The sequence below is a fragment of the Ciconia boyciana genome, chromosome 8 (genome assembly GCF_034638445.1).
Source record: "Ciconia boyciana chromosome 8, ASM3463844v1, whole genome shotgun sequence".
Classification (NCBI taxonomy): Eukaryota; Metazoa; Chordata; class Aves; order Ciconiiformes; family Ciconiidae; genus Ciconia; species Ciconia boyciana.
Window position 1 is genome coordinate 13,921,842 of NC_132941.1, and position 27,795 is coordinate 13,949,636.

A 27,795-nucleotide genomic window follows, 5' to 3' on the forward strand; every position below is an offset into this window, starting at 1 on the left:
TTTCAGCTGACCCTTGCATGTGTGCATTTATGACTACAAAATTATGAGGTCTTTTTTGAAGAAAAACCGCTGTGATTTGTCTCCCATTTTGGAAGCAGATCCCATAGTTCTGAAAAGAGCTACTGCTGTGATCCTTTGTTCTGCCATAAAACGGTGAAAATGTCTTCCCCGGATCCCTAGGGGTTTGTCGCTGTTCTGTGTCTGCAAGGGCTAAATTTTGATTTACGAAAATGTTCCGAATTAGCTTACATGCTTATTGTCATTTGCGCTACTGCTTTATTTCATTCTAAATTTTAAAGTGCAAGATGTGCTGTAATTGAACTTCTGATGTCCTCTCTTTGTAGTAAAAAGAGTCATTGATGACTATGCCTTTACTGTGTCATTCAGCCCCGCGGAAAGGGCTTAGAGAGATGTGAAGGACTCATAGGCCTCCTCTACAGGGCCGAATTTCACTTCCATAGCTCATAAAGCGTGTGCAGCCCAGCCCTTCTGAGCCGACTTCAAGCCAAAGCCTTCCCCGTGGACGTGCCGTTGGGGTGGCCGAGCCGGCCGAGTTTCCCGTGGCCGGCTCCCAGAGCTTGCCTTGCAGCTAAGCTGCGGTGCTCAGCCCCGCGCGAGGGGGGAAGGCGGCCCCACGCCGCCCCTCACTCGTGCGTCCCCGGCGGCGGCACAAACCGGGCTCGCCCCCCCCGGCCCCTCTCTCCCGGGCGGCGGGGCAGCAGCGCCGCGGAGGCAGCGCTCCCCCTGCCCCGGCGGCGGGAGGGAAGGGGCCGCGGGCGCGGAGCGGGCCGCGCATGCTCCGCCAGCCGCGGCCCTCCCCCGTCTCCTCCCCCCGCCCGGGGCCGGCCGCGGGGACGGTCTCGACCATTTCTGCGGGCGCGGGGACGAGGAGCCGAGCCCGCGCGGCAACGGCTTTCCCGAGCGCCGCGGCCGGCTCTGCTCTGCGGCTTCAGCACCGCGGCGCTGGACAGCGCCCGCCGGGGCCGGGGGCGCGCAAAGGCGGCGCAGGGAGCGCGGGCAGGAGCCCCCGCGGGCGGCGGCCCCGTCCCTGGGCCAGGCTCGCCCTCCGAGGGGCTGGGCAGCAGCAGGATGTTCCTCAGGCTGGCGGTCGTGGTGCAGGTGCTGTCGCTGCTGGCAAGCCGGGTGCATGGCTTCCCGAAACCCGCGGGCAAAGGTAGGCGCCTTCGTTAACACATTGTCTCCATTTTCTCCGAGGTGGGGAAAGTTTTGCAGGGTACAGATAGAGGAAAGTAAAAACTTTCCTTCCGCTTGGCTGAAAGCAATTAGATCCTAAAGAAACAATATTCCTGATGCAGGACACTGGATCGCTGAAGTTGCAATCTAATATTAAAGTGAAGAGATAGGTGCTGGAAGAGGGAAAGGCTCGGAATTTTTTCTGTCTTTTCCAAGCAATGTTCTCTCCATTCTGCAGCAGTTTCTGCACAAGTCTCTCTCTCTCGCTCCCTGTCTCCCCTGGTATTCTGGATGTAAGAGATTTTTAATCTCTTGGTTGTGCCAATCCGATTATTGCTATTTTAGTCAATCTCTTACAGCATTTTTCCCCCAATTTGTTTATGAGTTTTCTCATCAGAAAGGGGTTACTGAGTCTACATCTGTATTGCCATTACATCTTTTGCAGAACCTCTTCCTCTGCCCCAAACAATCATGCTCTGTTTAAATGTTTGACTTCTTTATTCTGTTCTCATTCTTCTAGAAACACTGAATTTTTTTACAAGAACTAGCAGTTGGCATCATATTTAAGACACCATGTTTTATAGGAGAAAACTATAAATTAAAAAATATGTGCTGTCTCTTTGTAGTCGCATGCATCGTATAACTGAGTGTGTATGTATGTGTTTGTTTATTCTAGATAAAGCTATACACAACAGACAATTAAGTGTAGAAAGACCTTTGGAGGAACAGGTAAGTGAAATAAAAAATATTTACAATGTTTTTTGGTTTTGGTATTCTCATAATATTTTGAGCCTTCAGGTACCAGATCCATGAATATCCTAATGGCTTAACAAATGAGTTAAAAATAGGTTTGTCAGTAAAGTAAATATTGATGGGGCTGGGTACAAAATAGAGTGTCAATAATTTTTAGGAACTGGCATGTAGAGTTTTACTGTCCAGCATTCCAAAAGCAGGTCGTTAGCTCCAACAGCTCACAGGTGTGTAACCCCTTTGTATTGATACTCTATGGGAACATAGCAGGACCTTGGATTGAAGGAGAATATAACTGGCATTTATCTTAAAATGGAAAGTCTGTTGCAGCTTCTCATAATGTCTGATTCTGATCAGAGGATGCGGTGGTACTGACAAGAAGTGCCAAGCGCTTAATCACGTTCTACTTATTAAGGCAAACTTCTTACTAAGAATGAAGATCAGGCGTTAAGGCTTCTGCTGATATTGATAAATTAAGAGATCCCACGTTTTAGTGTATTTATTCTTTCTGCCTGTTTGTTTTTGTTTGTTTGTTTGTTTTATTTTTGTATATCAGATTGCTGAAGCTGAGGCAGACAAGAATAGGAAAATAGCTCCCACAGGTAAAACATCTGTCCTGGTTTTATAGCAATATTCATAATGGTATTCAAAGAGGTATAAGATTTTATATGTCATGTGTGCATTGATATATTTTACAGAAAATAAGCCAGAGTTCAGAAATTATTCCTTTGTTGATGACCTGAACCTGCTAAAATCAGTAGCAGAAAGAGAGAGGAATGAGAAGGAGAGGGAATCAATTAGAAGCTCTTTGTATGAACAGCAACTGGCCATTGATGATGCAGACTCCACCAAGAACCGCAGGCTTGTGGATGACTATGACTCCACTAAAAGTGGACTGGATTATAAATTCCAAGGTATTCTATAATCGTCTTTCAGTGAATTTAGACTTCTCTTGAGAACTGATTGCAATCATGAATGTTGTACTCACCACTAAACATGAGCTCTATTTGTTACTGGAGAGCAATTTCAATTATTTCCAGTTGTAGAAGCTTGTCATATTACAATTAGGTTTTGAAACACAATACAAAAGAATTGCTATTGATTTTCACTGTCTTCTTCTGTGGAGGAAAATCCAACTGTGTAATTTGCATTATGTTTTTTAGCAATTCAGATTTGATGGAAGGAAAATGGGACATATTTTTAAATGAAAATATATTTATTCTGGTTTGAAAGGAAGAAGCACTTTTATATAGAGCTAAATCACATGTATTTGTTCCAAATGTTGTGTGCAGTGTTAGATAATTTTCCTCATCACAAAGCTAAAATAAGTTACTGAAGGCCAAAGAATACTTACCTTTACTACAGGAGTAGTTAATTGACTTGTAGTTTAAGAGAGTCCTCTGAGAGTTGTGAGCAACATTTAGCTCAGGGTATTTTTAATTATATCAAAGTATGCTGATCACAGACCAAAGCTTACTCATCATATTCACTTTCCCATTGGTCATGATGATATTATTTGCCATAAGTAATGACTGCATAATTAAAACTTCGTTTGCTGAAATCCAAACAAGAAGATAGTATGCCGTTTGTCGTGATCTGTTTTGATCTAAGTGGCCATGCAGTGAAAGTAGATACCAGGAAGATGTATATAAGTGGATATGTGAGCAGTGTTCTCTCATTCTTACAAATTTTTCTATAAACAGGAGAGTATACTCCTGACATTCATCTCTGCTCTTTCAAAAGAGCCAGTCAGAAGGACATATTTCAGATGTGGAAAATGGGCACGAAGAACTTTTCATTGGGACTGATGTAATGGATTCTAAAGTGTGTATCAAAGTATATTCCTAATGTGTCTAAAAGGTGCAGCTTTGTTCTGAAGAGAAAAAGATGTGGGCAGATATTTTTTACAATATGTCTAATCCAAATGAGTTAGGACAGGCAGCGCACAGTTAAACTGTAATCTTTTTAGATGATCCAGATGGCCTCCATCAATTAGATGGCACTCCTTTGACTGCTGAAGACATTGTTCAAAAAATCGCTGCAAGAATTTATGAGGAAAATGATAGAGGAGTGTTTGACAAGATCGTTTCAAAACTTCTAAATCTGGGGCTAGTAAGTATCTTGTTAATACTTCATTTAGCTGTTTTGTGGGTTGGTTTAATGCTCTTTTAAAAAACAGTTTGGATGAACACTGTGTCCAGCTAATAATGCTGACTTGAGTGAAAATGAATGGGATTCAGGCTCTAGGCAAGCTTCTTGCCTAATTTGGGCACATTGGTTTAGTTCTGCAATACCGTTGTTCCTGTGATGGCTTTGCAACAAAATAGGCCAAACTGCAGAATGTTTCTGATGTGGAAAAAACATTCACTGGTTGTACTCCTCCCATGTCTGCCCTCATTTTTCCTTTAATTTCTCTTCTGATTCTCATTGGGTTCTTTTGTATTACCAATTTCTTTTGGATGTTTAGGGAGAAAGGTCTGAGCTCATTCCTATCCACCTACTAATTATTGTCATCATATAATGATGCTGGTTAGTTGAGGATACATTTCTCATTGTTACTGATTTTTAGCAAGACTGGGTTTGTCTCCGACCTCTGGATGTCTCAATGGTTTTAGCCATTGCAATATGGGATCCTTATACTTAAAATACTAACCTTATCTTTTCGGCACCAGATTTTGCAATGAGCTATTGCATGCTGAATCCCACTGATTACAAAGGGAGCTGTGGGACAGCTGCATGGTAGAGTTCTCATTCAAGGGACAGCTGTTACTAAGCAAAGAGAAAACATTTTGATGATGCCATAGAAAGCTATTTGCTTTTTCCCTTTCTGTATTACTGTATTGTGTTGCAGTTACTCGATTGTACATAGGTATGTTGCAGAACATACACACACACACACACACACACATATATACACATATGGTTATACCACACTTGCAGCTCCATCTTTCAAGCTGGACTCCATTGTGTTAAGCCCTATATGGGTTTGTTTTCCTATTGGAGACTATATGTGTGGGTGGGTGTTTTTTTAATTGTATGTATACACACACACACATCAGTGAAGGTTTTACACCTAATTTGGCTGTGCTCAGCTTTGAAGCAAACATATTTGAAGCAGCCTATTTACAAAGCTCAGGTTTCATATTGATGTTTAATGTAGGAAAACCACAATATTCCATAAGTACTCTGCACAAATATTTTAACAGATCACAGAGAGTCAGGCCTATACCCTGGAAGATGAAGTGGCAGAGGTTTTACAACAGCTAATTGCAAATGAAGCAAAGGATCATGAGAAGGAGTCTGAAGATTTTGATTACCCTCCAAGCAGAGCAGACAGTGATACCAAAGAAAAGCAACAGGAAAGAATGGTAATTTCTTAGCTAATCATTTTAATTCACTTGCCAAATGGTACAAGTAGACCAATACACTGCTTTGCTTTAGGGAATAATTAGTTCAATCTGGAAACTAAAGGTGTTCTTAAAGAAATTCCATCAGATAGAAAAACTAATCGTGAGTTACTTTGAGGTTTAAGCCAGATGCCAAATTGAAATAACTTTGAGAAAATAGTATAGTCTTCACCTCGTAATTAGGAAAATGTTGGCATAAGATTATGATGCTATTTATTGCTCTATTAACTCTATCACCAAAAGCAATGTGTTTATAGATATTATTTCTTTATGTCTTTTGTGGAGACACCAAGCAAAGCTGATCAGGATAGTTTTGTTAATGGAGAAACTGATGATACACTGGATAACACATGGTCATCATCTAATATCTTGGAAAGAAGAAATGAGCTGCCTTCTGAAGATAATTTTGAAGACCTCCAATATTTTCCAAACTTTTACGCACTATTAAAAAGTCTTAACTCAGGTAAGCTCATCATGTGTTTACAAGAATATTTCGGAAAAAAATTAGAAAATTAAGATTCTCTCTGTTTTCTCCTACTCCTTTCCCTTCCCTTCACCACAGCTTCCCTACTTGCAAGAGATCATGTGCTTTAAAAATGTTCTCTAAGGTGCATAGCAGAAACTAATCTGGTGAGTGAGTATGGTAAAACATTGGGAGGAACAACACTCAGAACTGCAAACTGTGTGACCTAGGTAGCCCTTTCCATTTTGTGCTGTATGATTCAGGAGTCCTGAATTCTTTTGATTCCCGTAAGGAAATGGTGAAAAACTGGCCAAGTGTTTTCTCCAGAGATCTTTCCAGTAACATCCGTGTCTTCTAAGCCAACAGAGATACGACTAAGGCACAGTAGAATCCTCACAGTGATGGTACCAGTAAATGAGTCTGAGCCTCCCAGCCTTTTCACAAACCACAGGTTTGCTGTTTATTGCAATGAAAGCTCTGCACGTCTCTTCCTATTCCGGTGCTAGACATCATTGCCTTCCAGTTATTGCAGGCAGGATTGTGGCACCTTGCCACAGCCCCTTTGTCAGCACGCTCTACCACACACACCCACTCTCGCTCTCTGCAGCCAGCGTATCTTCTGCTCTCTCCAGCACAGTCAGCCACAATTTATTCTGTAGATTCCTTGTCCTGCAGGAGCCTTAATCTTGCTTCGGACTGTCCCCATAAATACCTGAGTGGAGAGCTAGAATGAAAAACCTGAGGGCATATTTTGCTCAAGTCCAATCTACAAACTTCATATTCTTCTTCCTGTTCTTTTCATTTTCCCATGGTAGTTTTGCATACTAGTTCTTTTTCTACTCACAAAACAGAAAGGCATGTTGGGTTTAACAGGTTATCAAGCAAATAGAACCAGGTCCCACTGGCTGCACATCTCTGCCTTGTCTCCTGCTTTATGCTGTTCACCTGCTGGCTTGTATCAAGCTGGAGGAGAGGGGATTCAATTGCATGCTACAGATCTGTGTTAAATTGCAGGCAGCAATAAAAAAACCTGTTCAGCAGCTCTCCAATGGGGCTGGCCCTCTGCCAAGGCTGGGAGTATGTTTCTGACTGTCCCTGTCTGACAGTGCCCCTGGCTCTGTTGGGTTCTTCAGTGACAACCTGGGGTGTGGGAAGAGCTTGTGTAACTGTGATGGGGGAGTTTCATGCTGCTAATGCAGAAATAGCAGTAATATTGTTCAGCAGATAAACACTGTGGAAAAAGCTAAGAAGCATTGATAGTGAAGATAATGAGAGATATGTATGGGCAAGAAAGATGGATTTTTATAATGAAAGATCATTGTTCATATCCTATTCTGGAGTCATGATCCTCCCAACCATGTAATATTATGTTTCCCCAGTACCTGAGTCATGGTCTTGTGCACAGCAACAATGTAATTTGAGACACTTTATATTTTTGTCATTGAACCCATGGATCTTGTAGGAGAAAGGATCTCTGAGCTACCTTCCTCATACAGATCCAGACTGGTCTACTAAGTAGTTCACAGACAAATAAAAGAAAAAGACAGAGACTGTAGAAAACTGCCTATATCTGCCGTTTGACCAGCAATTTGAGCTCTATCAAGTCACTTCATCTCAGTGTGTTTAGTGTTCTTATCTGTAGAATGGAATTAATACCATTTGCCTTCCATAACATAGACCTTCAAGACAAAAAGCTATAAAGAAGAACCAAACACAGAAGTTTTAAAGTATATTCAGCTGTATTTTGCAGGAGCAGTTTAAAGGGAAACATATATAGGAGTTCTCTTTGCTAATCCAGCACAGCAGTTTCTTTTTAGTGAGTAGTTAATTTTTTATGCATGAAGTTTGTGCAGAGTTTGCAAAACTGATTTTTTCTGAGTTTCCTGAAGTCTTTGACTAGTTTTGCTTTATCCCCTCACACAGAGACAGAGGCAAAAGAGAAAGAGACCTTGATAACTATCATGAAAACCCTGATTGATTTTGTGAAGATGATGGTTAAATATGGAACAATCACACCAGAAGAAGGAGTTTCCTATCTGGGTGAGAGTACATACTTTATGCAACAGTGTTATTAACGCTATGTTCTTACTCTACCAACAGTGATAATTACATTCTCATCTTCCTTGCTTTTACGAGTCCTGTTTCAGACTTGTTCATTCAAAATGTTAAAGCTGCACTTCTAAATGATTGATCATTCATTATAGCAATGTTGAATTCCATACTGCTTTAATATTTCCATCTAATGAAGGAAAGGTTGTTTATCAGATATATATTTAGAGGATTATTCCACTTTCACAGCTGTGAAGTGCACTTGATTTCAATGGCTTTATGTCGGGGAAGATTAGTGTTTTGCTCAGTTATATTGAGGTGGATCAGGTACCTGCATTTTCCAAAAAGAATCCAGCACTTCAGCACCTTTAATCTGTCATCTTTAAGTAGCTAGAGTAGACGGGACCTAATGCTATGGTCTTCTACCAAGTAAAACTCCTTCCATCTATGGAAAGTGTTACATCTTGGCACAGGAGTAGTTTTTGAAGCACTCTTTCCTCGATCCATTTTAGAGTCTGTGGCTATGCAGATTTTGTAAAATTGTTATAATTTCCTGAAGAGGGATTTTGGAACAGCCTGGTTTTGTGTTTTTGTTTTGTTTTGTTTTCTCACACACCTCTCCTGGCTTTTACACACTCATTTATATTAACTGTTGATAGCCTTTCTAGTTAAACAAACAGCACTACAGAAGGGCTTATCTGCATAAGCTCTGCAAAACTCTCTCATTTTTCTGAAGTATTCCTGGTCTGGGTTAGCCTGAAAAGTTTTTGTTTACATCAGGGCAATTTCTCAGCTTAATAAATCAGCCTGTCACAGAGATAGGACTGGCAATGATCTTTCATGACTTCTGCTGGCTTATTTGATATGGGCTGTTGCAGATACATGACTGATTGATGCAACTGTAACTGTACAGATTGATTATCAATTACTTGGCTACAAAAAATCCAGTGGATCATGATTCACATTCAGTGCATGATTGCACCTCCCCTCTAAAGAATCCATTCTATCTCTGACCAAGATTATCCCTTTATTTTCTGTGAGAAGTCCTTGAATTTTGGAATATTTGGACAACTTATGCTACAGTTCAGCTCTTTATTTCTCTGTCTGCCTGTACATTTAAAGAAAGATGCACACAAAGAAATGGTTGATTACAAGCACAGTGGTTTCAGTGTCATTAAATGAAGATAATATGGCTTGAGCAGCTATTGCCCTCCCTGGTAGTGTTGCGCCAAAACTTAATAGGCTAAATTCATCCCTGACGCAAGACCACTCAGATAATGGAATTACACTAGGGATGCATTTTTCCTGCTAAAATTCAGGGCACTTGTTCACATTGGCTTTACTTTGAGTAAATAAATACTGTAACCCTGGAAACAAATTGCCATGATGACATAGTACAGAGGGCAGGGATTAGGTTAAGAGTTTCAGAGGTCTGATTTAGTCTGGATTTAAAGTAAGACTATCAACTGATGTATCCAGACTCTGCCTTGCAAATGAGTGATTTATGCAGAGATGGATTTGGTACTCCATCAAAGCAACTTACTGTAGTGGAAAAAGCTTTCTCATAGGTCTCAAGTAGCTTCTGTGGTATTCTTTTTTTAGACTTGCTGTTGAGAAATGGCTTCAAAGCTGACCTTCATTTATTGAGCTAATATTCTCAAATATTCAAGAACAGCAAGCACAGGAGAATCTTAGCTTCTTGGAGTATCCATCAGAATGGCAGCAGTTTTATTGCCACCCTTAGTGAACTAAAAGTTACAACATAATATACCCAGTAATACTTGAATAGGTACTGTGTTTCTTGGTGCAGTGTGGGTTAGGGGATTGATGCCCAGCTGTGTTTATTTATAGCAGATAAAGGAATTAGTATGAATGTCTGTCAGGGAGAAGAAACAATTAAAAAATTGGCAGCTTTTAGTTGTTCCCTCAGTCCAAAATCAGTGAGCAGATCCCATGCTAGTTGGTGGAAAATACCTACTGGGTCTGCAGATGGATTATATCCTTTCTCTGTTTTATTACAGTAGGAAACTGCCTAAATTACTTTTCCCCACTCTGTGGCTGAAGCCATGCGTAAACTATGTCCCTGAATTATACATTGAAAATAATAAATCATTTACTGAATCAAGTCACAAGCTTTTGTGCCTCTCACATGGACGCAGAGACAGTGAATTTGAATGCGTATACCAGTAACAGCTGGCTTGGGATTTGGAAACCACAGATTAGGTCATCATCATTGTATCCTACTCTAGGGGAAAGTATCTTGCTGCTGCAGTGAATGATGTTACTAGGTTTAGCTTTAAGTTACAAAGGATCTAGCTGCAGTGTGTTGCAAGAAAAACACACATGCACACACATACAAATGCAAGGAAGAGGAAGTTCATGTTTTAATACACATATTCAATATTATGTCATACATATTTAAAAGCTTTCCTTATCCTAAATATAATCTGTAACACAGAACCCAGAAAGCCAAAAATAACGTATTCATATATATGAAAGAGGAGAAAAAGTAGTGCATTTTACAGTATGTACTCAGAAAGTATAGCTCTGGAAGCATTAAAAAGAGGCTGTAACAAATGGATATAAAATGTGCGTTCAGCTGTAATGCATCATATTTGATAATTGTCTGCTGGTGGCAAAATGCCACTATCTTCTATCACTCTATACTTTCTTAACTATGAATGCTCTATTTTGATGTACTGGGAGCAAATTCTTCTGTGGAGTGAAAGCCTCATGATATGTTTCTAGCCTGTTCAAAGGCTTTCAGAAATCTTTCTAGAAAGTCTCTCTGCCCTCTGAAGATTGAAAGCTGCTTTAAAATCGTTTTTGCAATTAAAAGAATGGACAAACATTGTTGGTACAGAAAGCATAAGGTAATTAATCATATGACACAGGATCACAGTTACACAAGTGGCTTGTGAATTAGATCCAACTGTGGTATCAACTTACCCACTTATGGGTTGGTAGTCAGCATCCAGCAAATGCTGCCCAAACAGCTGAACTCTCCTTGCTTGCCCCAACCTGCTAGAGGCACAGGCTGTTATCACTGAACAGGTTGAGTATTGAGAGGGACTTAGGACAGTTATTGAAACAATGATTGCTGTTGCCAAGAGTGTAGTGACGGAGTGGAATGAAAGAGTTGGAATCCCTCCACATAATGACCAGCAGAAAGCAGCAAGAAGCTTTCAGAGAAGTTATGACTGATTCAGCGTAAAATATTTCATTATTCATGGCATTCATACTGTTTCTGTTGCATAAATAGCTGATACTGAATTTTCCACGCAGAACTGAAAGGACTATATCCTTCATGGTGCTTCAAGGGAAAAAGCGCTGTTCGAGCCAATAGCAAAACTCACTTTGATTTCAGCAGAGCAGAATAAGGAATGTATTGCATAGATACTTGTACTGTTTGAATATTAGTTTGTGAATAATATCATACTTTCCTTCATTTTCCTTCTGTCTGTTGAGTACTGTCATGGTGGAGATTCACTCTGATAGCTTTTCTATCAGACCCATCTATCACAGACCAGATAAATATCAAGAAAAAGCTTCATCTACACCTCACAAAGAAGAGGAATTTTTTGTGTGCTGAGTGACTTTTCCTGCATATGCCAGGCTATCTAGCTAGTTTTAAAATGAAAGCATATCAGTCCACTACCATCCTGGTAAAAGCTCTATTTATAGTAATTATGTAAAGTAAACTATAGTTTTGTAATCCATTTATTTTAATAATATTGTTGTCAGCTTAGAATCAGAACAAATGGTTTCTGCCAGTTTGTTCGGATATATTTGTAAATCATCTCCCACTAATAAGACCAAAATAATGAGTGATTTGTAGAACCATTCTAGGAAATATTTGTAATTAGAGCCTAGTGGACCATAACAAAAATAGAGCTTTCAGACATAATAGACAAATTTTTAAGAGGCATCAGTGTGTATGTACGAATTCTTTTTACACAGTACATGGATTATATTCTCCTGCTGTACACTGCTTACAAGAGTGGATTTGTAGCAAATCTATCCATTGCACCCCAACCAAATTAAAGTTGTGTTATCCAATGAACTATTACCCTAGAAATGTAAATTAGTTATGTGCACATTGTGTTCTTGTCTGGAGTTCTCATTTATTGACTAGTACATGTAGGACAAACTTTTGCCATCAGTACTTCTCTATCTCACAGATACATGGAAGCTTCACCATGGTACTGCATATAATGCGTATTTTATCGCATCTTATGATTGAGGTTGGTCATTTTGTTTTCAGTTTCTAAATCAGGGCTTCTGTATCCTTCCATAGCTGAACAACATTGGAGAAGAGAAAGAGGCAAAGGAGTGGGAAGCAAGTTAAGTTTAAGCACTCTGTAGCTTTGCTCTTTCTGAGGGGGATCCCACTTTTCACCTCCTTCTAGTAGAGCATTTAGCTTACTGGAGCCACAGTGTACAACACACAGCCCACAGCAGGCTGGTTGGGGAGCAAACCCCCCTTTAATTAGGAGGGAAATAGAGAAATTGCTCCAGCTCATCAGTATGCAGTGTTTGAGTCACAGCTGCCTCCTTCCATAGACCAAACCAAAGCCACCTCTCACACCGCCTCCCTTTGGCTCTGACTCACTGTCAGAATCCACACTCTCCCCCGTGACTGAGTAGGAGATTGTGTTGGTTAGAAATGGGCATGAACAGATGTCTCTGTTTACCTCTTCTACCCCCTCATCATTTGTTCTCCATGGACAATTAGAAAGAAGACCAAACTGCAAGACACAGTAGCAATAGAGAAATGGATGGTTCATTGGTGAGCTATTGTCAAGGTATACGTACACTCATTAGTTTGGTCCTTTTCTAAAGTTACTGTTGGGATGTTGTTTTACTATAATATTCTCTTTTAGCCAGACTGAGGCTGCCTGACAAAAATCCAGGGGAAATAGAAAAGGCAGAAAGTCCCCTATGTTGATTTTTAACATGCCCCTGCCTCTCCATGCTAAGGAGTAGAGAATAGCTGTTCTGCCTCTCACGTTCACACTTGGTACCCTCAACAGCTCCACTTCTGATGAAGGCAGAGCTCTGCAATTTCTCTGGCGTAGGCCAGTGCATAGTAGACACAATCTGGCCTTTTCCTGGGAGAGAAGGACTTGTTTGAATACTGTGACTAATCCCTGAAGTTCTCATCTGCACAGATGCTGCAGGCCAAAGGTCTGACCCTGATATTTGTTTAGTTAGGCAAGAACAGGCACAGAGCCAAGAGTGTGAGGCAAAGAGGGGATCAAAGCACAGACTGGCATCATCTTTCCCCTACTCACTGTCTTCAGAAGCAGATGCTCCCTGATGCAGACTGTGTGATTTGAAAGGGGTGAGGGAAGGTGTGGCTAAATCAGTGCCAGAGGCTGCAAGTGATAAATGGACAATGTCATGTGGACCTTTTGTTCTTTCCTTCATTTTCACCTGGGAGATGAAGGGCACTGACAGTATTTCTTTCAGGGAACTGTTCATGCATAGTACCTTCTTTTTCCTTTTTAATGTCCTTTCTTTCAAAGGGCTCTTTGTTGCTACTGTAGGTTTTCTTCATAAGCATTAAAATCTTTAATTGATTTTCCCTATCTGAATTTCCCTTTGGTGATTTTCCTTGCCCAGTATTACTTTGTCATATGACTGATGCATACAGCTGCCAGTGGGAGTTATTTAATTTCAGGCAGCTCTCTTTTCTCTGCTATTTATTTTATATCTGATGAACTAAGGTGATACAGATGCCAGTATACTGTACTGTTCTTAGGAAGATCAAGGACTATCACATACCTGAAAAGCAGAAATCAGGGGCACCTCAGATGGGGGCAGTGGGCCAAACACTGAGGAGCAGCAGTGATGGTGTAAAGTATATGTGAATAGTTAAACCCAAGATGAATTTGCATGGAGGTAAGATAAAAGCATGTGGGGACAGAGGGTGTGCAAAGGTCCCAGACAAGACTGGAATCTAGGAAGTATGTTGATTGCAGACCCCACTGCAGCTTTATAGCTTTTCTTTCTGTAGCCTCATCCCATGCCTCATCCATGTCTGTCCCATGCTACTTCTGCATTTGCACAAACACATAAATGTTTTTTTGCCCCCACTGCTTAGATCTTACCTCCTATTTTCCCCCATTCAGACTCTCACTGCTTAGAAAAAAAATGGGTAGCAGTGGTGTGAAAAGTCTATGCCAGCTAACCTCACAGTTCTTAGAAAACAGAACCACTACACACTACAGTAAAATGGGCATCACCTGAGGGTGACAATATGTGTGAGAGCATAGTATTTCCAATATCCATAGGATCTAAATTTTCTCAGATATCTTTTTGGGAGAGATCCAGTAGTTGTAGTGTTACTAATTCTTTTTCCCACCACATTACATGACTATCAAATCATGTGTACAAGAACCAAAACGAATGTATTACAGTTCATTCCTTTGCTTATCGCTATCTTCCCTTTAAATTTGCAGCTATTTCTTGCAAATATATTGCCTCTTCTTCTGTTTCCCTTCACTGCCTCCTCTATGCTTTCCCAACTGGATACTTTGTAAGAAATCTCCATCTCCTTGTAGTGTCTTTTTTGACAAGTGTATTGCTTAGTTCCTGAAAATCTAGGTTTTGCATCCTACCAAGTGGTTTGTGTTTCTGAAGAAAGGAGGGCAATGCTTTTATTTTTTCTCACTGTATTTAATAGCTGCATAAAAAACCTTACGTTCTGAATTCAGTATCTCTCTGTTGACAGCTGAGCACTGAGACCATAAGTTATGATTTGAGATGATGATGTGGGTGCAGGGTAAAGAGGGTGTCACTGAACTTTCAAAACTAAGCTCCATCCCACTCCTGCAGTAGAGGTGGCTGTGTGCTGCTTCATTCCCAAACCGTTGTGCTTATAAAGTGCATGCTATCAAAATACTTAAAATGTGTGCACAGGCCACGTAGCAGCCTCAGGATGGGAAAGGATTAGGAAAGGACTGCACCACACAGCTCTAGGAGACCTGGAGAGATGCAAAGAAAATGCCTGTGGAATACTGAAAGGATAAATCTGATAAATAGTCTGTGAGGTAGGGAATTTAATGAGGACAATAAAGGAGACTTGGTCAGAGCTTTGTTCACCTCAAAACACATCTATTTAATTGTGTTTTACTTTTTGAGTTGCTTTTAATCTGATTGCCAAGCGATACTGCTGCTGTTTTATTTCAAATCACTCTGACCATCTTGCCTGTAATCCATTTACTACCTGGGGTTTGTCACCTGACATGTCATTCCTCATGGCAGCATTAGGCTTTAGACACACCATCATGACAAATCAGTCAAACAGGAAGTTTCAAAAAGAAAATGCCATATCTTGACATGTAAGGCAGGGAGTTGGAAAGGAAACGGAGATTTGCAAGGCTGAGACCCATCTGTAATTCCACAATTGAGGGATTTCTCTTGTTCATCACAGTTTAAGCAGTTTATGTGACATGTGCGTGATACATATACGAGCTGACTAAAGGTCAAACTCTGCTTTTGGCTACATTGGTGAAAATCCAGTGGATATTGACAGTTCTTGGACCTGCACTCATGTAAGCTAAAAGGAGGATTTGGCCAAAGAATTAATCAGGCACGCTATTCCCCACAGAATAGTCACAAGCAAATGCTGAGATGTCCTGAGTTTTGTCACAGATGGAAAAAGGCCTTGCAAGCTCTTAAGGATCATCTGCTGCAGGAGACAGAAGAGCCCTGGGAGAACTGTGCTTTTTTAATACCTGAAATATGTGCATGTCATACAAGCAGTCGTCAGCACAAAGCTTTCCCCCTGAAGCTGCTGTAGTGTATGAACTCATTAAGTAAACTCATTTTTTAGCTATCGTTAAGATTGATTTCAGGTACCATGATCATCCCTTTTTCTCCTTTAATAAACACAGCCTTTCTATGCTGTATGAAAACAGAACAGCAAAGCAGGTCTTTCTGTGGAAGTTTAATGACATGAAATCTCAGCTTCAGTCAATTTGATGGGGATAGAATGTGAAACTGCCTGCCGGGTGCAAGACAATTATGCAGATGAAAAAACCCTTTGCAGGAAAATTTGCAAGAGTCCGGAAAACACCATGAATCTGTCTATCTATAGAGAAGGGTCCATTTCACGCTTCCATTACCAATTCCGTTAAATACTTGGATGGGTACATTAGTTTCTGCCTCTCTAATAAGAACAAAGTAATTTAATTTGTAATATTTTTTCACATTGTATCTTTTTCCATGGATTTAAAGGGTGTTACTGCAGTGTATTCTCCCAGAGTAAAGATAAGCATCCTGCTTTTATGTGATTCAGATTTTTGAATGCCCAACTCAAAGGACTTCAGACTTTCAGAAGTGCTGGGAATTTGCATTTTCAGATGCAATTAATAGGATCTATCGGTGTGTAGCGACTGTAGAAACTGGGCCTAGGACATTGCAGAATGCCTACTCAAAATAGGAGCCCTCTTGCAGCATGAATGTTTCAGTGAATCATCCCAGATCAAAGAGCAAATTAGAAAGTGAGGCAAGGCAGAAACCAGATCTTCTGACTCCTGTTGTCTGGTGCGAGTGATGAGATTATACTGCTCCGCGGAAAGCTGGCCGCCAGAGGAGTGACCTATTTTACCAACGTAGGTCGCTTCCATTAGCTCAGTAGTTACTGTTCTGTTGTTTTAATTAGTGCCATTTCAAATAAGTGGCCGGCTCTGTGGAAAGGTCAGTACCTTTCTGAACTCTTCCTCTGTAAAAATTACGTTGCTAGGGAAACGATACCGGAAAAGTAATTCTTGTTAGACCTCCAAATACGACATGCAGTTGCTTAGCTGCTGGCCAGGCACATCTCAGTTGAGAAGATGACTCACTCCATCAGTGTAACTCAGAGCAAATATTGTTCAGCCCTGGCCTAGCCACATATGACAAGTACAAACATGTTTTGAAACAATACCAGCTGTTAAAGATGTTAATTCTGAAGAGGAAAAAAGGGCAATAAATCCTGTTCAAGAAGAACTGGGATTCTCTAGTAACATTCTCTTTATTTTATATATATAGGTACACCAGATAATCCCCATAAACATGAACAGGCTTACATAGTTAACTCCTCTCTGTCCCGCAGAAAATACAGCTGTTTATGAAATTGAGATTCATGTTGATGTGCCATCCAGCTATCAAGATGGATTCAATATTTCTCCTGTAAAATGTAGTCCTTATTAAAAGGCCTGTCATATAAACTTGTCTATACCTTTACTGACAAAATAAAGCTTTGAAATGGAATATAATTGTCATCATATTCAGTCTGGCTTTAATGGCAAAGCTTGGATCATTAGTGGCCAACATTGCCATATTATACTTCTTATACAGATGTTAGCTGTTCAATGCATGTGGCTGGAAAACAATGCATATTACCATGTTACTGTACTCGACAAAGTAGTAATAAATATTGTTTATTACTCATATATTGAGCTCAAATGAAATTGTTAGCCAAATCAAAAGACTCAGAGAAACTGTAGAATTCCTGAGGGGATTTATAGAAGTAACTGAATAATGGAGGAATATAAATCGTATTGCCTTCAGTAGCACATGCTATATGTGGATATGTGTACAACTTTTAAACACTACAGTCTATCAACATAACAAAAACATTTGGAAATATTATCAGCATGCAGATATTTAAATCTAAAGATGCCTAAGCAGATTGTAAATCCATCTTGTGGTGGAGTCTTTTTGTTTTCTGCTAATACAAGCTTACTGCAGCAGTGCCTAGATGCAGATACTTTTAAGAGAGAACATGAAAGGCACTTATGAATCAATGCACTTACATAAGTGTGGCATTTTAAACATTTAAATACTCCTATTTATTTTTAAATACTATGTTTACTCTTAAAATTAAGCCTGATTTAATAGATTATGCTGGATTCTAAAATCAGTGACATTATTGCATTTGCATGAATTAGTGAAGGAGAATAATCTATTCACTTGAATTTACAAAGGGTTTTTAAGTTCTTAGCTGTATAATCTTATCCTAAAAACTGTGCCTCTTGCAACAGAGAAATCCTTATATTCCTGCTGGAATACTAGTATGGTACTGATTCAAGATAAAAAATAGTATCTTAAGCTCAGCTGAAAGGAATGTTTACGGTCCTTTCAATAAGCTTTGGATCAAGTGATTAGTGAGGCATCAATACCACCACTATAATTCTAGCTTGTTTTTTTCTTCATCAGTATGTCTGATCCAGCTTGTAACCCAGCCCAGACCTGTTTAGTTTAAGGCAAGGTCAGAAATCACATTAAAAGGATATGTACCAAATGAAAATAGTTTTCACAGAAAAATCCTAATGTGATGTAGAATTGACAGGGTGCAATCAGGCAAGGTGCCAACAAAAACTGCTTACATTTTAATTTTATGTAAATAACAAAATATAGAGGACTCAGGCAGACAGGATTACGTGGTTTCTCATCAGATGGCAGGCAGAATTGCTTATGATGATCTGCCATGAAGAGAAATGTGCTTGCTAAAAAAGTAATCTTTAGATTTCAGTGCTGAGTATATTTCTGATGGAAAAAGATGCTCTTGGCTGATGGATAAAATGTTGGCCTTACACAGAAGATATGGTCTAAAATATTTACTAGCCCTATAATATCTATTCTGCCACAGTTACCATATCTCATACTGAATATTTTAGCTGTTTATATAAAGGGAATATTGACAATTCAAAATGAAGTCTCTCAAAATACCCTACGAACTAGCTGACATCTATAAAATTTTAGGTCCATGTTTAACTGAACCTTTAAAAAAAGCTGATAAAAGGAAATAAAATTCTACACCATGTCCATAATATGACTGAGGAAATATGGCAGATTGTATGATGATCTGTATTTGTGAATATCTGTTAAGTGTTGGTTTTTTTCCCACATAAGCATACAATGTTTATATCTGAAACATCCATCCAGCTTTTACTTTCAAACTAGATGAGTTCAACCTTGAAATTTGCATAGAAAAACATTTTCTAGACTTCTAGAGCTGTATACGTGGCCACGGCTGTCTGCTGGGTTTTCAGGTAAATGCTTGACCTCAGCAACTTTAAAAAATATTTGTTTTAATCAGTTCAATTTACTTATTTATTTCATCTAAATATAATTTAAAACCTTTTATTGACTTCTTTTCCAATGAAACCATATAAAATCCAGACAGATAAGCAGTTTGGGATAATATTTTCCCACCAGGATGAATCACATATTTCACAGTCTTGTACACTTTGTGAAGTTAATTGAACCCTTTCATTGCTTTCATCAGAACAAATTGCTACAGATAGTTATCTATATTTTGTGACTTACATGACTTAAATAATTAGAATATAGATGCACACTTTTACTGTCTTTATGAATATTGGCTATATTTGGTACACCTATTGTCATGATTTAGTTGTTCTTTTTTTTTAAATAAGATTGATCAAAGTTCCATATAGCTATTTGTTTGTTCTTTTAGTGTTGGCTCTGCATTAATTCTTCAGAGGCAAGGATGAAGACTGTTCTTTTAGATTTTTACTTACCATTCAAACTGGTATTGTGGAGAATATAGTGTAGATTCTGCATCATATCTGTTGAAGAATAACTGGGGTTTGATTTTGTTTTGCCTTGATTTCTAGAAAACTTAGATACAATGATAGCTGAACAGACAAAGAAGAAGCTTGAGAACCCTTCCACTAAAACCAGGACAAAGCTACCAGCAGGTACTTATTCTGCAATTTTCTCTCCTGGAATAACACATTTTTTAACCTATTCACTTAAAAGCATGCTAATTGCTTTAGAAACCACACTGGAGTTAAAGATACAGTCCTTCAAGGACCTGTAGCCACAGCTTGGATGTCTAAACACACAAGAAGAGAGGAATTTTTACTTAATTGTCCAATCTTTGAGAAGTATATTCACTGTCCTTTTCTTCGGTGGAGTCCAGGCATTACACATATACAAAAACAAGCTGTGTCAATGCTTTTTAAGACCTAAATAATAAAAAAAATAATTCTTTGTCAACGTTGGATCTAGTGAATGCAAATTTCCTATCATTTTTCTCTGCACAAAGGAATGTGCCTTTATGAACTACATATTATTGCATTTTAGTCACCTGTATTCAGTCACTGTTTGTAAGAGCAGAAACAGGCATTCCTGTTTCCAGAGGTCTGAGGTAGAGATGACCTTTAGAAACCACTTTGAGCCACACTCCAATAAGGTTCTTCCTCAATCATCAGTCAAAATGTTTTACTTCCTGAAGTAAAACACATTTCACATCATTGATGTGATTTAGAAGTGCTTTTTGTACATTTGATACAAAATTGCTCTTATTGTTATTTCTTTAGACAAGAGTAGTGAAGAAGCAGACAGTACGAAGGAAGAAGCGGCTAAAATGGAAAAGGAATACGAAATCTCAAAGGATTCTACGAAAAATGAAGAACAAAATGCAGCAGGGAACAGTGAAGAGCCCAGAGGTACAAAATAGCCATTGCTTTTGCTACATATGTACGCTCCAAGTGATTGGAATCTTTTCCTATCTTTGGTATTGTTTTTCCATTGTGTTAGCATAAATATCTTCAGTTTACAGTTACAAGGAGTCAGCACACAACAGCTTGATTCGGAAGTGTACTTATTTGCTTACTTTTAAATATATGAAACTATATCCCTTGCTGAGTAAGGCCATAAACTTTCACAGAATTCATAGCCCCTTTTGAGAGCAATATGAAATGCATTTTGACACAGTAGTGCAGAGAGATTTTGCTTCTTTGCATCTGTAGCTTTTCAGTGAAATCAGATCATCAGGATATTCAATATACTGAGTGAGCCCGTTGATTTCTCTAGTTTGTGTTAGAACAAGCTGGTACTGAAAGGTGCTGAAAAGTTCTACAAAGTGAAACAATTTGTGTTACTCACTGCCAGAGGTTAAGGGTCATCAGCAATTAACCTGTTTTACATAACTTTGAAAACCTATTACAGTAAGTTAGTGTCTCAATAAGCAAACTTAGCACAGTAGTACTTTTATTACCCTGGTTGCCTTACCATGACACATAATGCCACATGCCATGCTACATTAGACTGTACTAGCTGAAGTCACTCTGTCCATGGGATGCAAATCAGCTGCTATATCTCAAAACAAATCTGCAGAGGACAGTGTGCCTCCTTACACTAAACTTCAGAGCCTGTGTCCCAAAACCAAAGACAAGCACTGCTATACTTTTAGTTAAATCTTGTATAACCAAGCATTTCTGTGGTGTCCAACATAGCTCTCAAATATTTAAATACAACTTTTTGTCTCTCTCAGCTTGTACTAGAAGTAAATCTTAGAATTAGAAGTGGTTTGTTTGTAAACTTGTAAGACAAGAGTGGATTCATTCTAGGTCTGTGTGTGGATGAAGAACTTACTGAGGGGAAGGAAAGTTGGAGAAGTTAGTTTGGCAAGTGATGGTTACAGTATAGTGCTTCAGGCTCAGCCATGTCTTTTGATAGAGCGAGTTCCATAGTCTAGCTGCATCTCCAGAGTAAGTTCTCCCTCCTGCACACAAAAACCTTCTTCTTCATCAGCAATTTATTGGCTAGACTTAATGGACTTTCTTAGGAAGTGATGTATAGACAGGAGATTTGTCAGGTAATGAATGCTGAACTTTTGAAGGAGGATGTTCGTTGGCGCAGAAACCTTTCAGTGGGTTCTTATTGCTAAGGATTCAGCATAAGCACCTGTGTTTTGTAGTCAGTTGGTTTAAAAAAATTGCTTATAACCTATTTTGCACTGTTGCTGTTTTATGCTCGTACTTTTTTGGATGCATGTGTTTTCATTGCAAAATGCTTGGTAACGAATTGCAGTAATCAAGGCTACAGTAGACTGTAGTTCATTGGTCACCTGGTTCAGTCCTGTGGGCAGTGCAGGCATATAAACTAGTAGCCACTCACAGACAGAAGGTGGCATTTTTTCCAGCAATGGTCATTTGAGCATAGAAGAGGAAAATAGCTCCAGACGGCTGTCTAATTTCACAGTAAAGAAAAATTGTCTCAATACCCATGGGAAGTGATAAATAACATATTTTGCTTGTCTGGTGAAGATTTGTCTGTTCAGTTTGGTTCAGGTTATTTTCCTTTACCTTCAGAAAAATGTTCAGCCCAATAGCTTTTTAGAAATTTAAATTGGATCAGTATTTAGTTCTTTGTCTCATCATGCAATGCCCTTTGCTCTTTCACAGAGTAACTTACTATAAAGCTAACTCTGCACTCCCAGCTCAAAAATTACAGTATGCCTAATACTGTATCCACTTACTAATGGGACCAGACATGCATAGTTGGCAGTAGTAGCCTTCTACATGCTAATTACACTAGGGGTTTTTTTTTCCTGACAAATGTAAGAACATTACATCAATAAAGCTCCAGCCAAGTTAAGAATTCAAAATCCATTAGCTGGAATATTTCCTTAGGGGCCTTATTAGGTAATCCTTGAACTAATTCTGTCCTGTGTGCTTTCTGGTCCAAAAATAGCCATCACTTTAACATTTCAGCTATAACAAGGAGTTATCATGGTAATTTTAATACATACTTTTTCTCAGTAAATGTAAGTAGCTGTATTTCAGCTTGTCTTTCCAAAATATCACAATCTTAGATTTGCTGTATGCTGTTAGTGCTACTGAATGGAGGAATTTTCTGACACTTTGTATATGAGATACTCAAAGCTCTCAGTCTTATTTAAGTCATTCCTTGCTGTCTTAACAGCTTCATCTTTGCTGAACAATTATTATGATCAAAAAGCTACAGGTTGCCTTTAATCCACATATGCAGTATCTGTGGACACCACCAAAAGTTATGTATACAGATCAAAAAAGCCATGATCCTAAGTTTGTGGATGACTAATCTTGCACAGTCAAAACCTGCTAGCCATCTGTGGGAATTTTGCCTGACTAAAGTTGACAGGACTCAGCTTTTAAACAGAAACTAAGAATAGTTTTAATCTGCCTTCGCTGTGACCAACTTCACTCAGTTAAGCAAGCTGCATCAATCATTGATGTAAGTGCCTGATTTCTCTCTCATCCTTTCCTCTAGGGAAAGCTGAGGCATATTTGGAAGCAATCAGGAAGAACATAGAATGGCTAAAAAACCGCAACAAACAAGGTAACAAAGAAGGTATGAAGTAAAAAGCCTTGACGTTGGGGTGGGCACCATATATCTTACAAAGCATGTAATTTAAATTGTGTTGTATAACTTAGCATTATGTTCTAAGTTAAATAATAGTATTGTGAAACTGTGCTTGTCTAGATTATAGTGATAATTAGTGATGTTAGAGTTAAATAATACAGGTCATGTAAAAGTTAAATCAATGAATGAAAATAGTAAACTAAGGCAAATTCATGTAAACTGGCTCAAACAGCTGTTGGCCACAAAACACAGTGACTAACCAGCTAGAGGTTAGTCACGTGCTGTCCAGATAGTCATGGTGATCTGTGTGTCACCAGGTAACAGTACGTCAGTTTTGTCTAGTGCTTCATTTCTTAGTTCAACGTATCTTTTAATTATGATTTTATACATGAGGTAAATGTATTTTAAATGTCTGGATGTGTCTAGAAAAGCTCAGTGCATCTGGCTAGCACTGTGCATACCATCACAAATAGCAATATTTTGTTTCATAACCATAAATAGTTAAGATACAAACTTATGTCACTAGCACTGTAATATATTGGATTATAGCCCAAATCAACTCTAATGACTTGTAGCTCTCACGCAAAGCTGTGTAGAAGGGGAGCAGTGACTGAAGCAGCTGCACAGGCTATGCTCACCAGCTGCCCCACCATTTGACTCTTCCTCGGAGGCAGGGCTGTATGAGAGCTGGAGGGAGAGAGCTAACAGCAGCAGGATTTCTAGCTTATTTTTCCCAGATCTTTATTTGTCCATATCATGTTTGCCGTCAAGATCTTACATAAACCCAGCCTCCTATCCCTCCTCTCTGCCATTGCTCGGTCTTCTGCCATCACCCGCTCTGTAAGTGAAGGTTCCTAGCCAAGGGATCCGTCCCTGGGCTATGACTGGCACCTGGCGAGAAGGATGCTTCTTGCACCAGCCAAGCAGAGGAGGATCTGAGATGAGATTAGCCCTGGGTAATCTAGCCACCCTCTCTGTGAGTTCAAGTGTATATGAATTACATTTTAGAGATGAGTGCATGCCTACAGCCCAACACATTCATTTTCCTATATAGAAACTCCATAATAGGAAGAAGGGGTTTTTTAATTTTTTCCGTCTTAAAAGAATTTCCACACAATGGCAGCAATGGCAGTTAGCAACAGACATACATATTTGCTCAAGAGTTTTCCTGCCATTTCTAATAAATGTTTCTGTTTATCGGTGTACTCATTATAGTAATTAGATCTCAGTCATGTGTGATTATTTCTCTGTATCACACATACTGACTGGGCAGCCCCTCACTCCTCTTCATAGTAACCTTTCCTCTGCACTACTGCAGTCTGAAAATGGCTGTGACTGCAGATCAATAGCATTTTATCTGCCTGTGAATGCATTAAGATGTACGCTTTCTGCGTAGATGGATTTTCATTTGCACTAAAATATCTTTATTGTCCTCTGGCAATAGAAATGGGTCTTAAAGTGAGTGTAAGTTAGGACAAAATTAGAATAGTGTTTTTACTCTTGTGATACATTATCTTTATTGTGCCTTTCCATACTTTTTGTTTTTGCAAAATGCTAATTCAGTTCTCTTGGGATGATGTTAAAGGAAGTGCAGTCAGGTTAAGCTTATCTAACCGTGAATGCATTGCACTATGTTTCTTCAGTACAAGATTAGGTGTTATTGATGTGCTCATCAATCATTTCTCCACTTCCAGCTAACATCTAGGAGCTAGCGGAAAAGTGATTCACAAAGTAATTTGTGTATTAAAATGGCCAGTCTTTTCCACCCCTATTCATGGATTGTTTTACTCACTGAATATACTTGAAGAGGTTTAGGTTTTCTTCAGGCAAATGTTTGTAAATCCTTAACTTTCTATGAATTTCAGTAGAAATTATTATTCATTCAATGATGAATGACCCTGGAAATGTTAATTTGCATTTTCCCAGTTTAAAAATATCAATTGCCTATGAAGGAGGCAAGTAAACTTGAGTGGTCTGGATGATTTAAAGAGAAACATGTCAAAAGCCTAGATTTTGGCCTGATTGGCTTTTGTGTCCAAAGTTTGTTTTGCATATATACAATATATAGGCTCTCTGGCCCTATCCTTAGTAATCTCCCAGACCTGGCTTGATCTTTGAAACCAATGCTCTTTAAGACCAGCTCCTCTCCTGTGTAAATTAACATCACTCCCACCAGTAGACATCAGCTGCTGGGTATTCTATTGCATTTAGTCTCCAGAGAACATAACCATGAGTCATTTAACTAATACATGCAAATAGCATGTTTGGATTTTTCACAAAATACTTAGGTAGTTTATAGTTTCGTAACACTAACAGTAGCCATTCAGGAATGAAAGTAAATTCTATAATTAATTGCAATGGCAAATGGCTTGATTTGAATATGCAAATAAGACCTCACTTCATTTACTGTAGCAGTTTCACAGCTCAGTGTAATGCTGCAGCTGTTGTGGTGAATATAAACCAAAGCTGATTTTTCTAATTACTTGCACAAATTAATAGGTTGTAAATAAGTATTAGAAATTAACAGTTATCAATTTCTAGAAAAAAATCAAATTAAATTGCCATGAGATATACAAATTAGTGAGAATTGGATAATATCTTAATGGTTGTAATCTCATACAGAATGTTTAGTAATTAAACCTTAAATCTCCACGTAATGATCTTTACAATACTATTTACAATATTTACAATATTGTAAATACTATTCTAGAAGAAAAATAAGCTCAGGAATTTTAATGTGAATAATGTGGATATTATATCAGCTTAGCATGTGTTGTTCCAATCATTTCCATTCCATGGTATTTTTCACTGGAGACTCTCATTCTGTCAACATGAATGAAATCTCACAACCTTATTATTAAATTGCTAGGTACTATTTGTCCCTGTTACTCAGATAGGACGGAGAGACAAACAGGTTACATTCTCTTACGTAATGCTGGTAACAGACCAGATGTGAATCCTGGCCTCAGTACAGCAAATAGAAAAATTCCTATTAACTCAGATATGGAGAGGACACCTCTGCAGGAGAGGGGAGTTTTGAATATCAATTCTCTGTATTACTCACTTGAAATTGCCTTACACTGTTATTAAAATGATCGCAAGTGTTAATTTGCTTCCTAATGTCTTTCTATTTCTATCCAGTTTTGGTCACTCAACCATAAAAAGACAGAAAGTCATTATTGTCTGTTTTGTTGAGAATGTACAGTTTGAAAGACGGTCCTTCCACTTATTGCTGTATGATGATATACATTGGAGTACATTACAAAATCAGTAGTAATAGATTCTGAAGGTTCTGTCTGTGGAATAAGTAATTTATACCGAAAAATTCAGGATGTGTCTGTTTTTGTGAAAGATATTAATTCATTGAACTTAGTATGAACCCTTAAGACATTGATGTTTTCCAGACTAATAGCTTGTGATTCTAACAAATTAAGCTTTACATTTTATGCAGTAAATTATGTAACTGAAACTTGTATTGTGTTTATGTGTGAATATACTGGATCTGTTGCCAGAGTTACGACTACACAATAGGTTACCTTTTTATGTTATTTGAAAGTAGAATTCTTTTCATGGAAAATAGTGATGTTTTCCAGCATAGGAAGAGTCTATTTAATGTATATGGTGTGAATCATGCTGCATAGATGCAAGTGTCTATCAGAAAAGGAGGAAGGGTCTTTTCAGCACTGTATTGCTCATCGACATACAAAGATTGTCAAAGACTACTTTGACACTAACACTGTCATAAAGACTACTCACTGCAATATTTTTCATGTCAGAATATTATGTTTGTATCAAGGTCAATAATTGTATTATTTCGATTTATTTTCAGGAAGTTGCTTTCTTGAATTTTCACCACAGGTGTTTGTAGTAAGTGGGAATTTTCCTGGGATTTCAATAGGAAACAGTCAATTTAATACTTTATTTTGAATCCATGACAGTTGTGAAAATAATAGGGTTTTAACAACAGCTTTTGCATGCAGACTAGATCATCAAATCTCTGGACCAGAAAATATTCTTACTTTAGCATTTGCCAGCAAGCAATCAAGAGCAAGAGATGATTATTCCTCTTGAATATTAAAAGCACCATGACATGTAGAAAGACTGTGTGCGGGTGTTTTTTTTTTTTTTTAATTGTTTTCGCAGGTTACACTTGTAGTGAATTCCCTTCATGTTGGATAAATTGCATTTGTTGGATAAATTTTACAATGACATTGTTTCTTAGGTGAAGCAGTGTAATGGCAATGACTCATTGTGGAAATGAATTCTTATTTTTCAGACTATGATCTTTCAAAGCTGAGAGATTTCATTGATCAGCAAGCTGATGCTTATGTGGACAAGGGCATCCTGGACAAGGAAGAGGCTGATGTAATTAAACGCATATATGGCAGCCTGTAAAAAGCTAGTGGCTGCCAAACATGTAGAAAAATAGTATAGCTTCCCCCATTCCCGGCTCAATGACTTACGATCTGTTATTTTGAGGGTATCATTAGAAATGCTATGTTTACATTGTACTGACAACTTTCTAGACAGAAATGAAGAGCTCTAGTGCTCCGTATCCTGACTGCATACTGTATTTTCCTACACTGACAAATCAACCCTAATCGCCAAATTCTGACATTGAATCTCTATTTGATGGGGTGAATATTTATGTCATGTTCTCTTCAATTTATTATTTGTATTTGATTTACTTTTGTAGATAAACCAATCATTTCTGATGGAAAGTTCTTTTAATGCTACATCTTTTTGCTCTCACTCCACTAGCTTTCTATAGATGCAACTATG

The 27,795-nt window shown here is 38.6% G+C and overlaps 1 protein-coding gene across 4 annotated transcripts; it reads left to right on the top strand.

Annotated features, from left to right (window-relative positions):
• Window positions 1–529: 529 nt before the first annotated feature.
• Window positions 530–27,795, top strand: SCG3 (secretogranin III). Of its 4 annotated transcripts, none has more exons than XM_072870062.1 (12): window positions 539–1,174; window positions 1,871–1,923; window positions 2,501–2,546; window positions 2,643–2,858; window positions 3,914–4,056; window positions 5,151–5,312; window positions 5,637–5,814; window positions 7,738–7,854; window positions 19,497–19,580; window positions 20,205–20,333; window positions 22,921–23,001; window positions 27,290–27,795. In XM_072870062.1, exons 1-12 carry the CDS (start codon window positions 1,090–1,092, stop codon window positions 27,406–27,408), a joined length of 1,413 nt encoding a protein of 470 aa, XP_072726163.1. In that variant the 5' UTR covers window positions 539–1,089; the 3' UTR covers window positions 27,409–27,795. The 4 variants fall into 4 exon arrangements, with proteins under 4 accessions (XP_072726165.1, XP_072726163.1, XP_072726164.1 ...); XM_072870063.1 differs by having other exon boundaries at window positions 542–1,174; window positions 22,921–22,989; XM_072870064.1 differs by lacking the exon at window positions 5,151–5,312 and having other exon boundaries at window positions 530–1,174.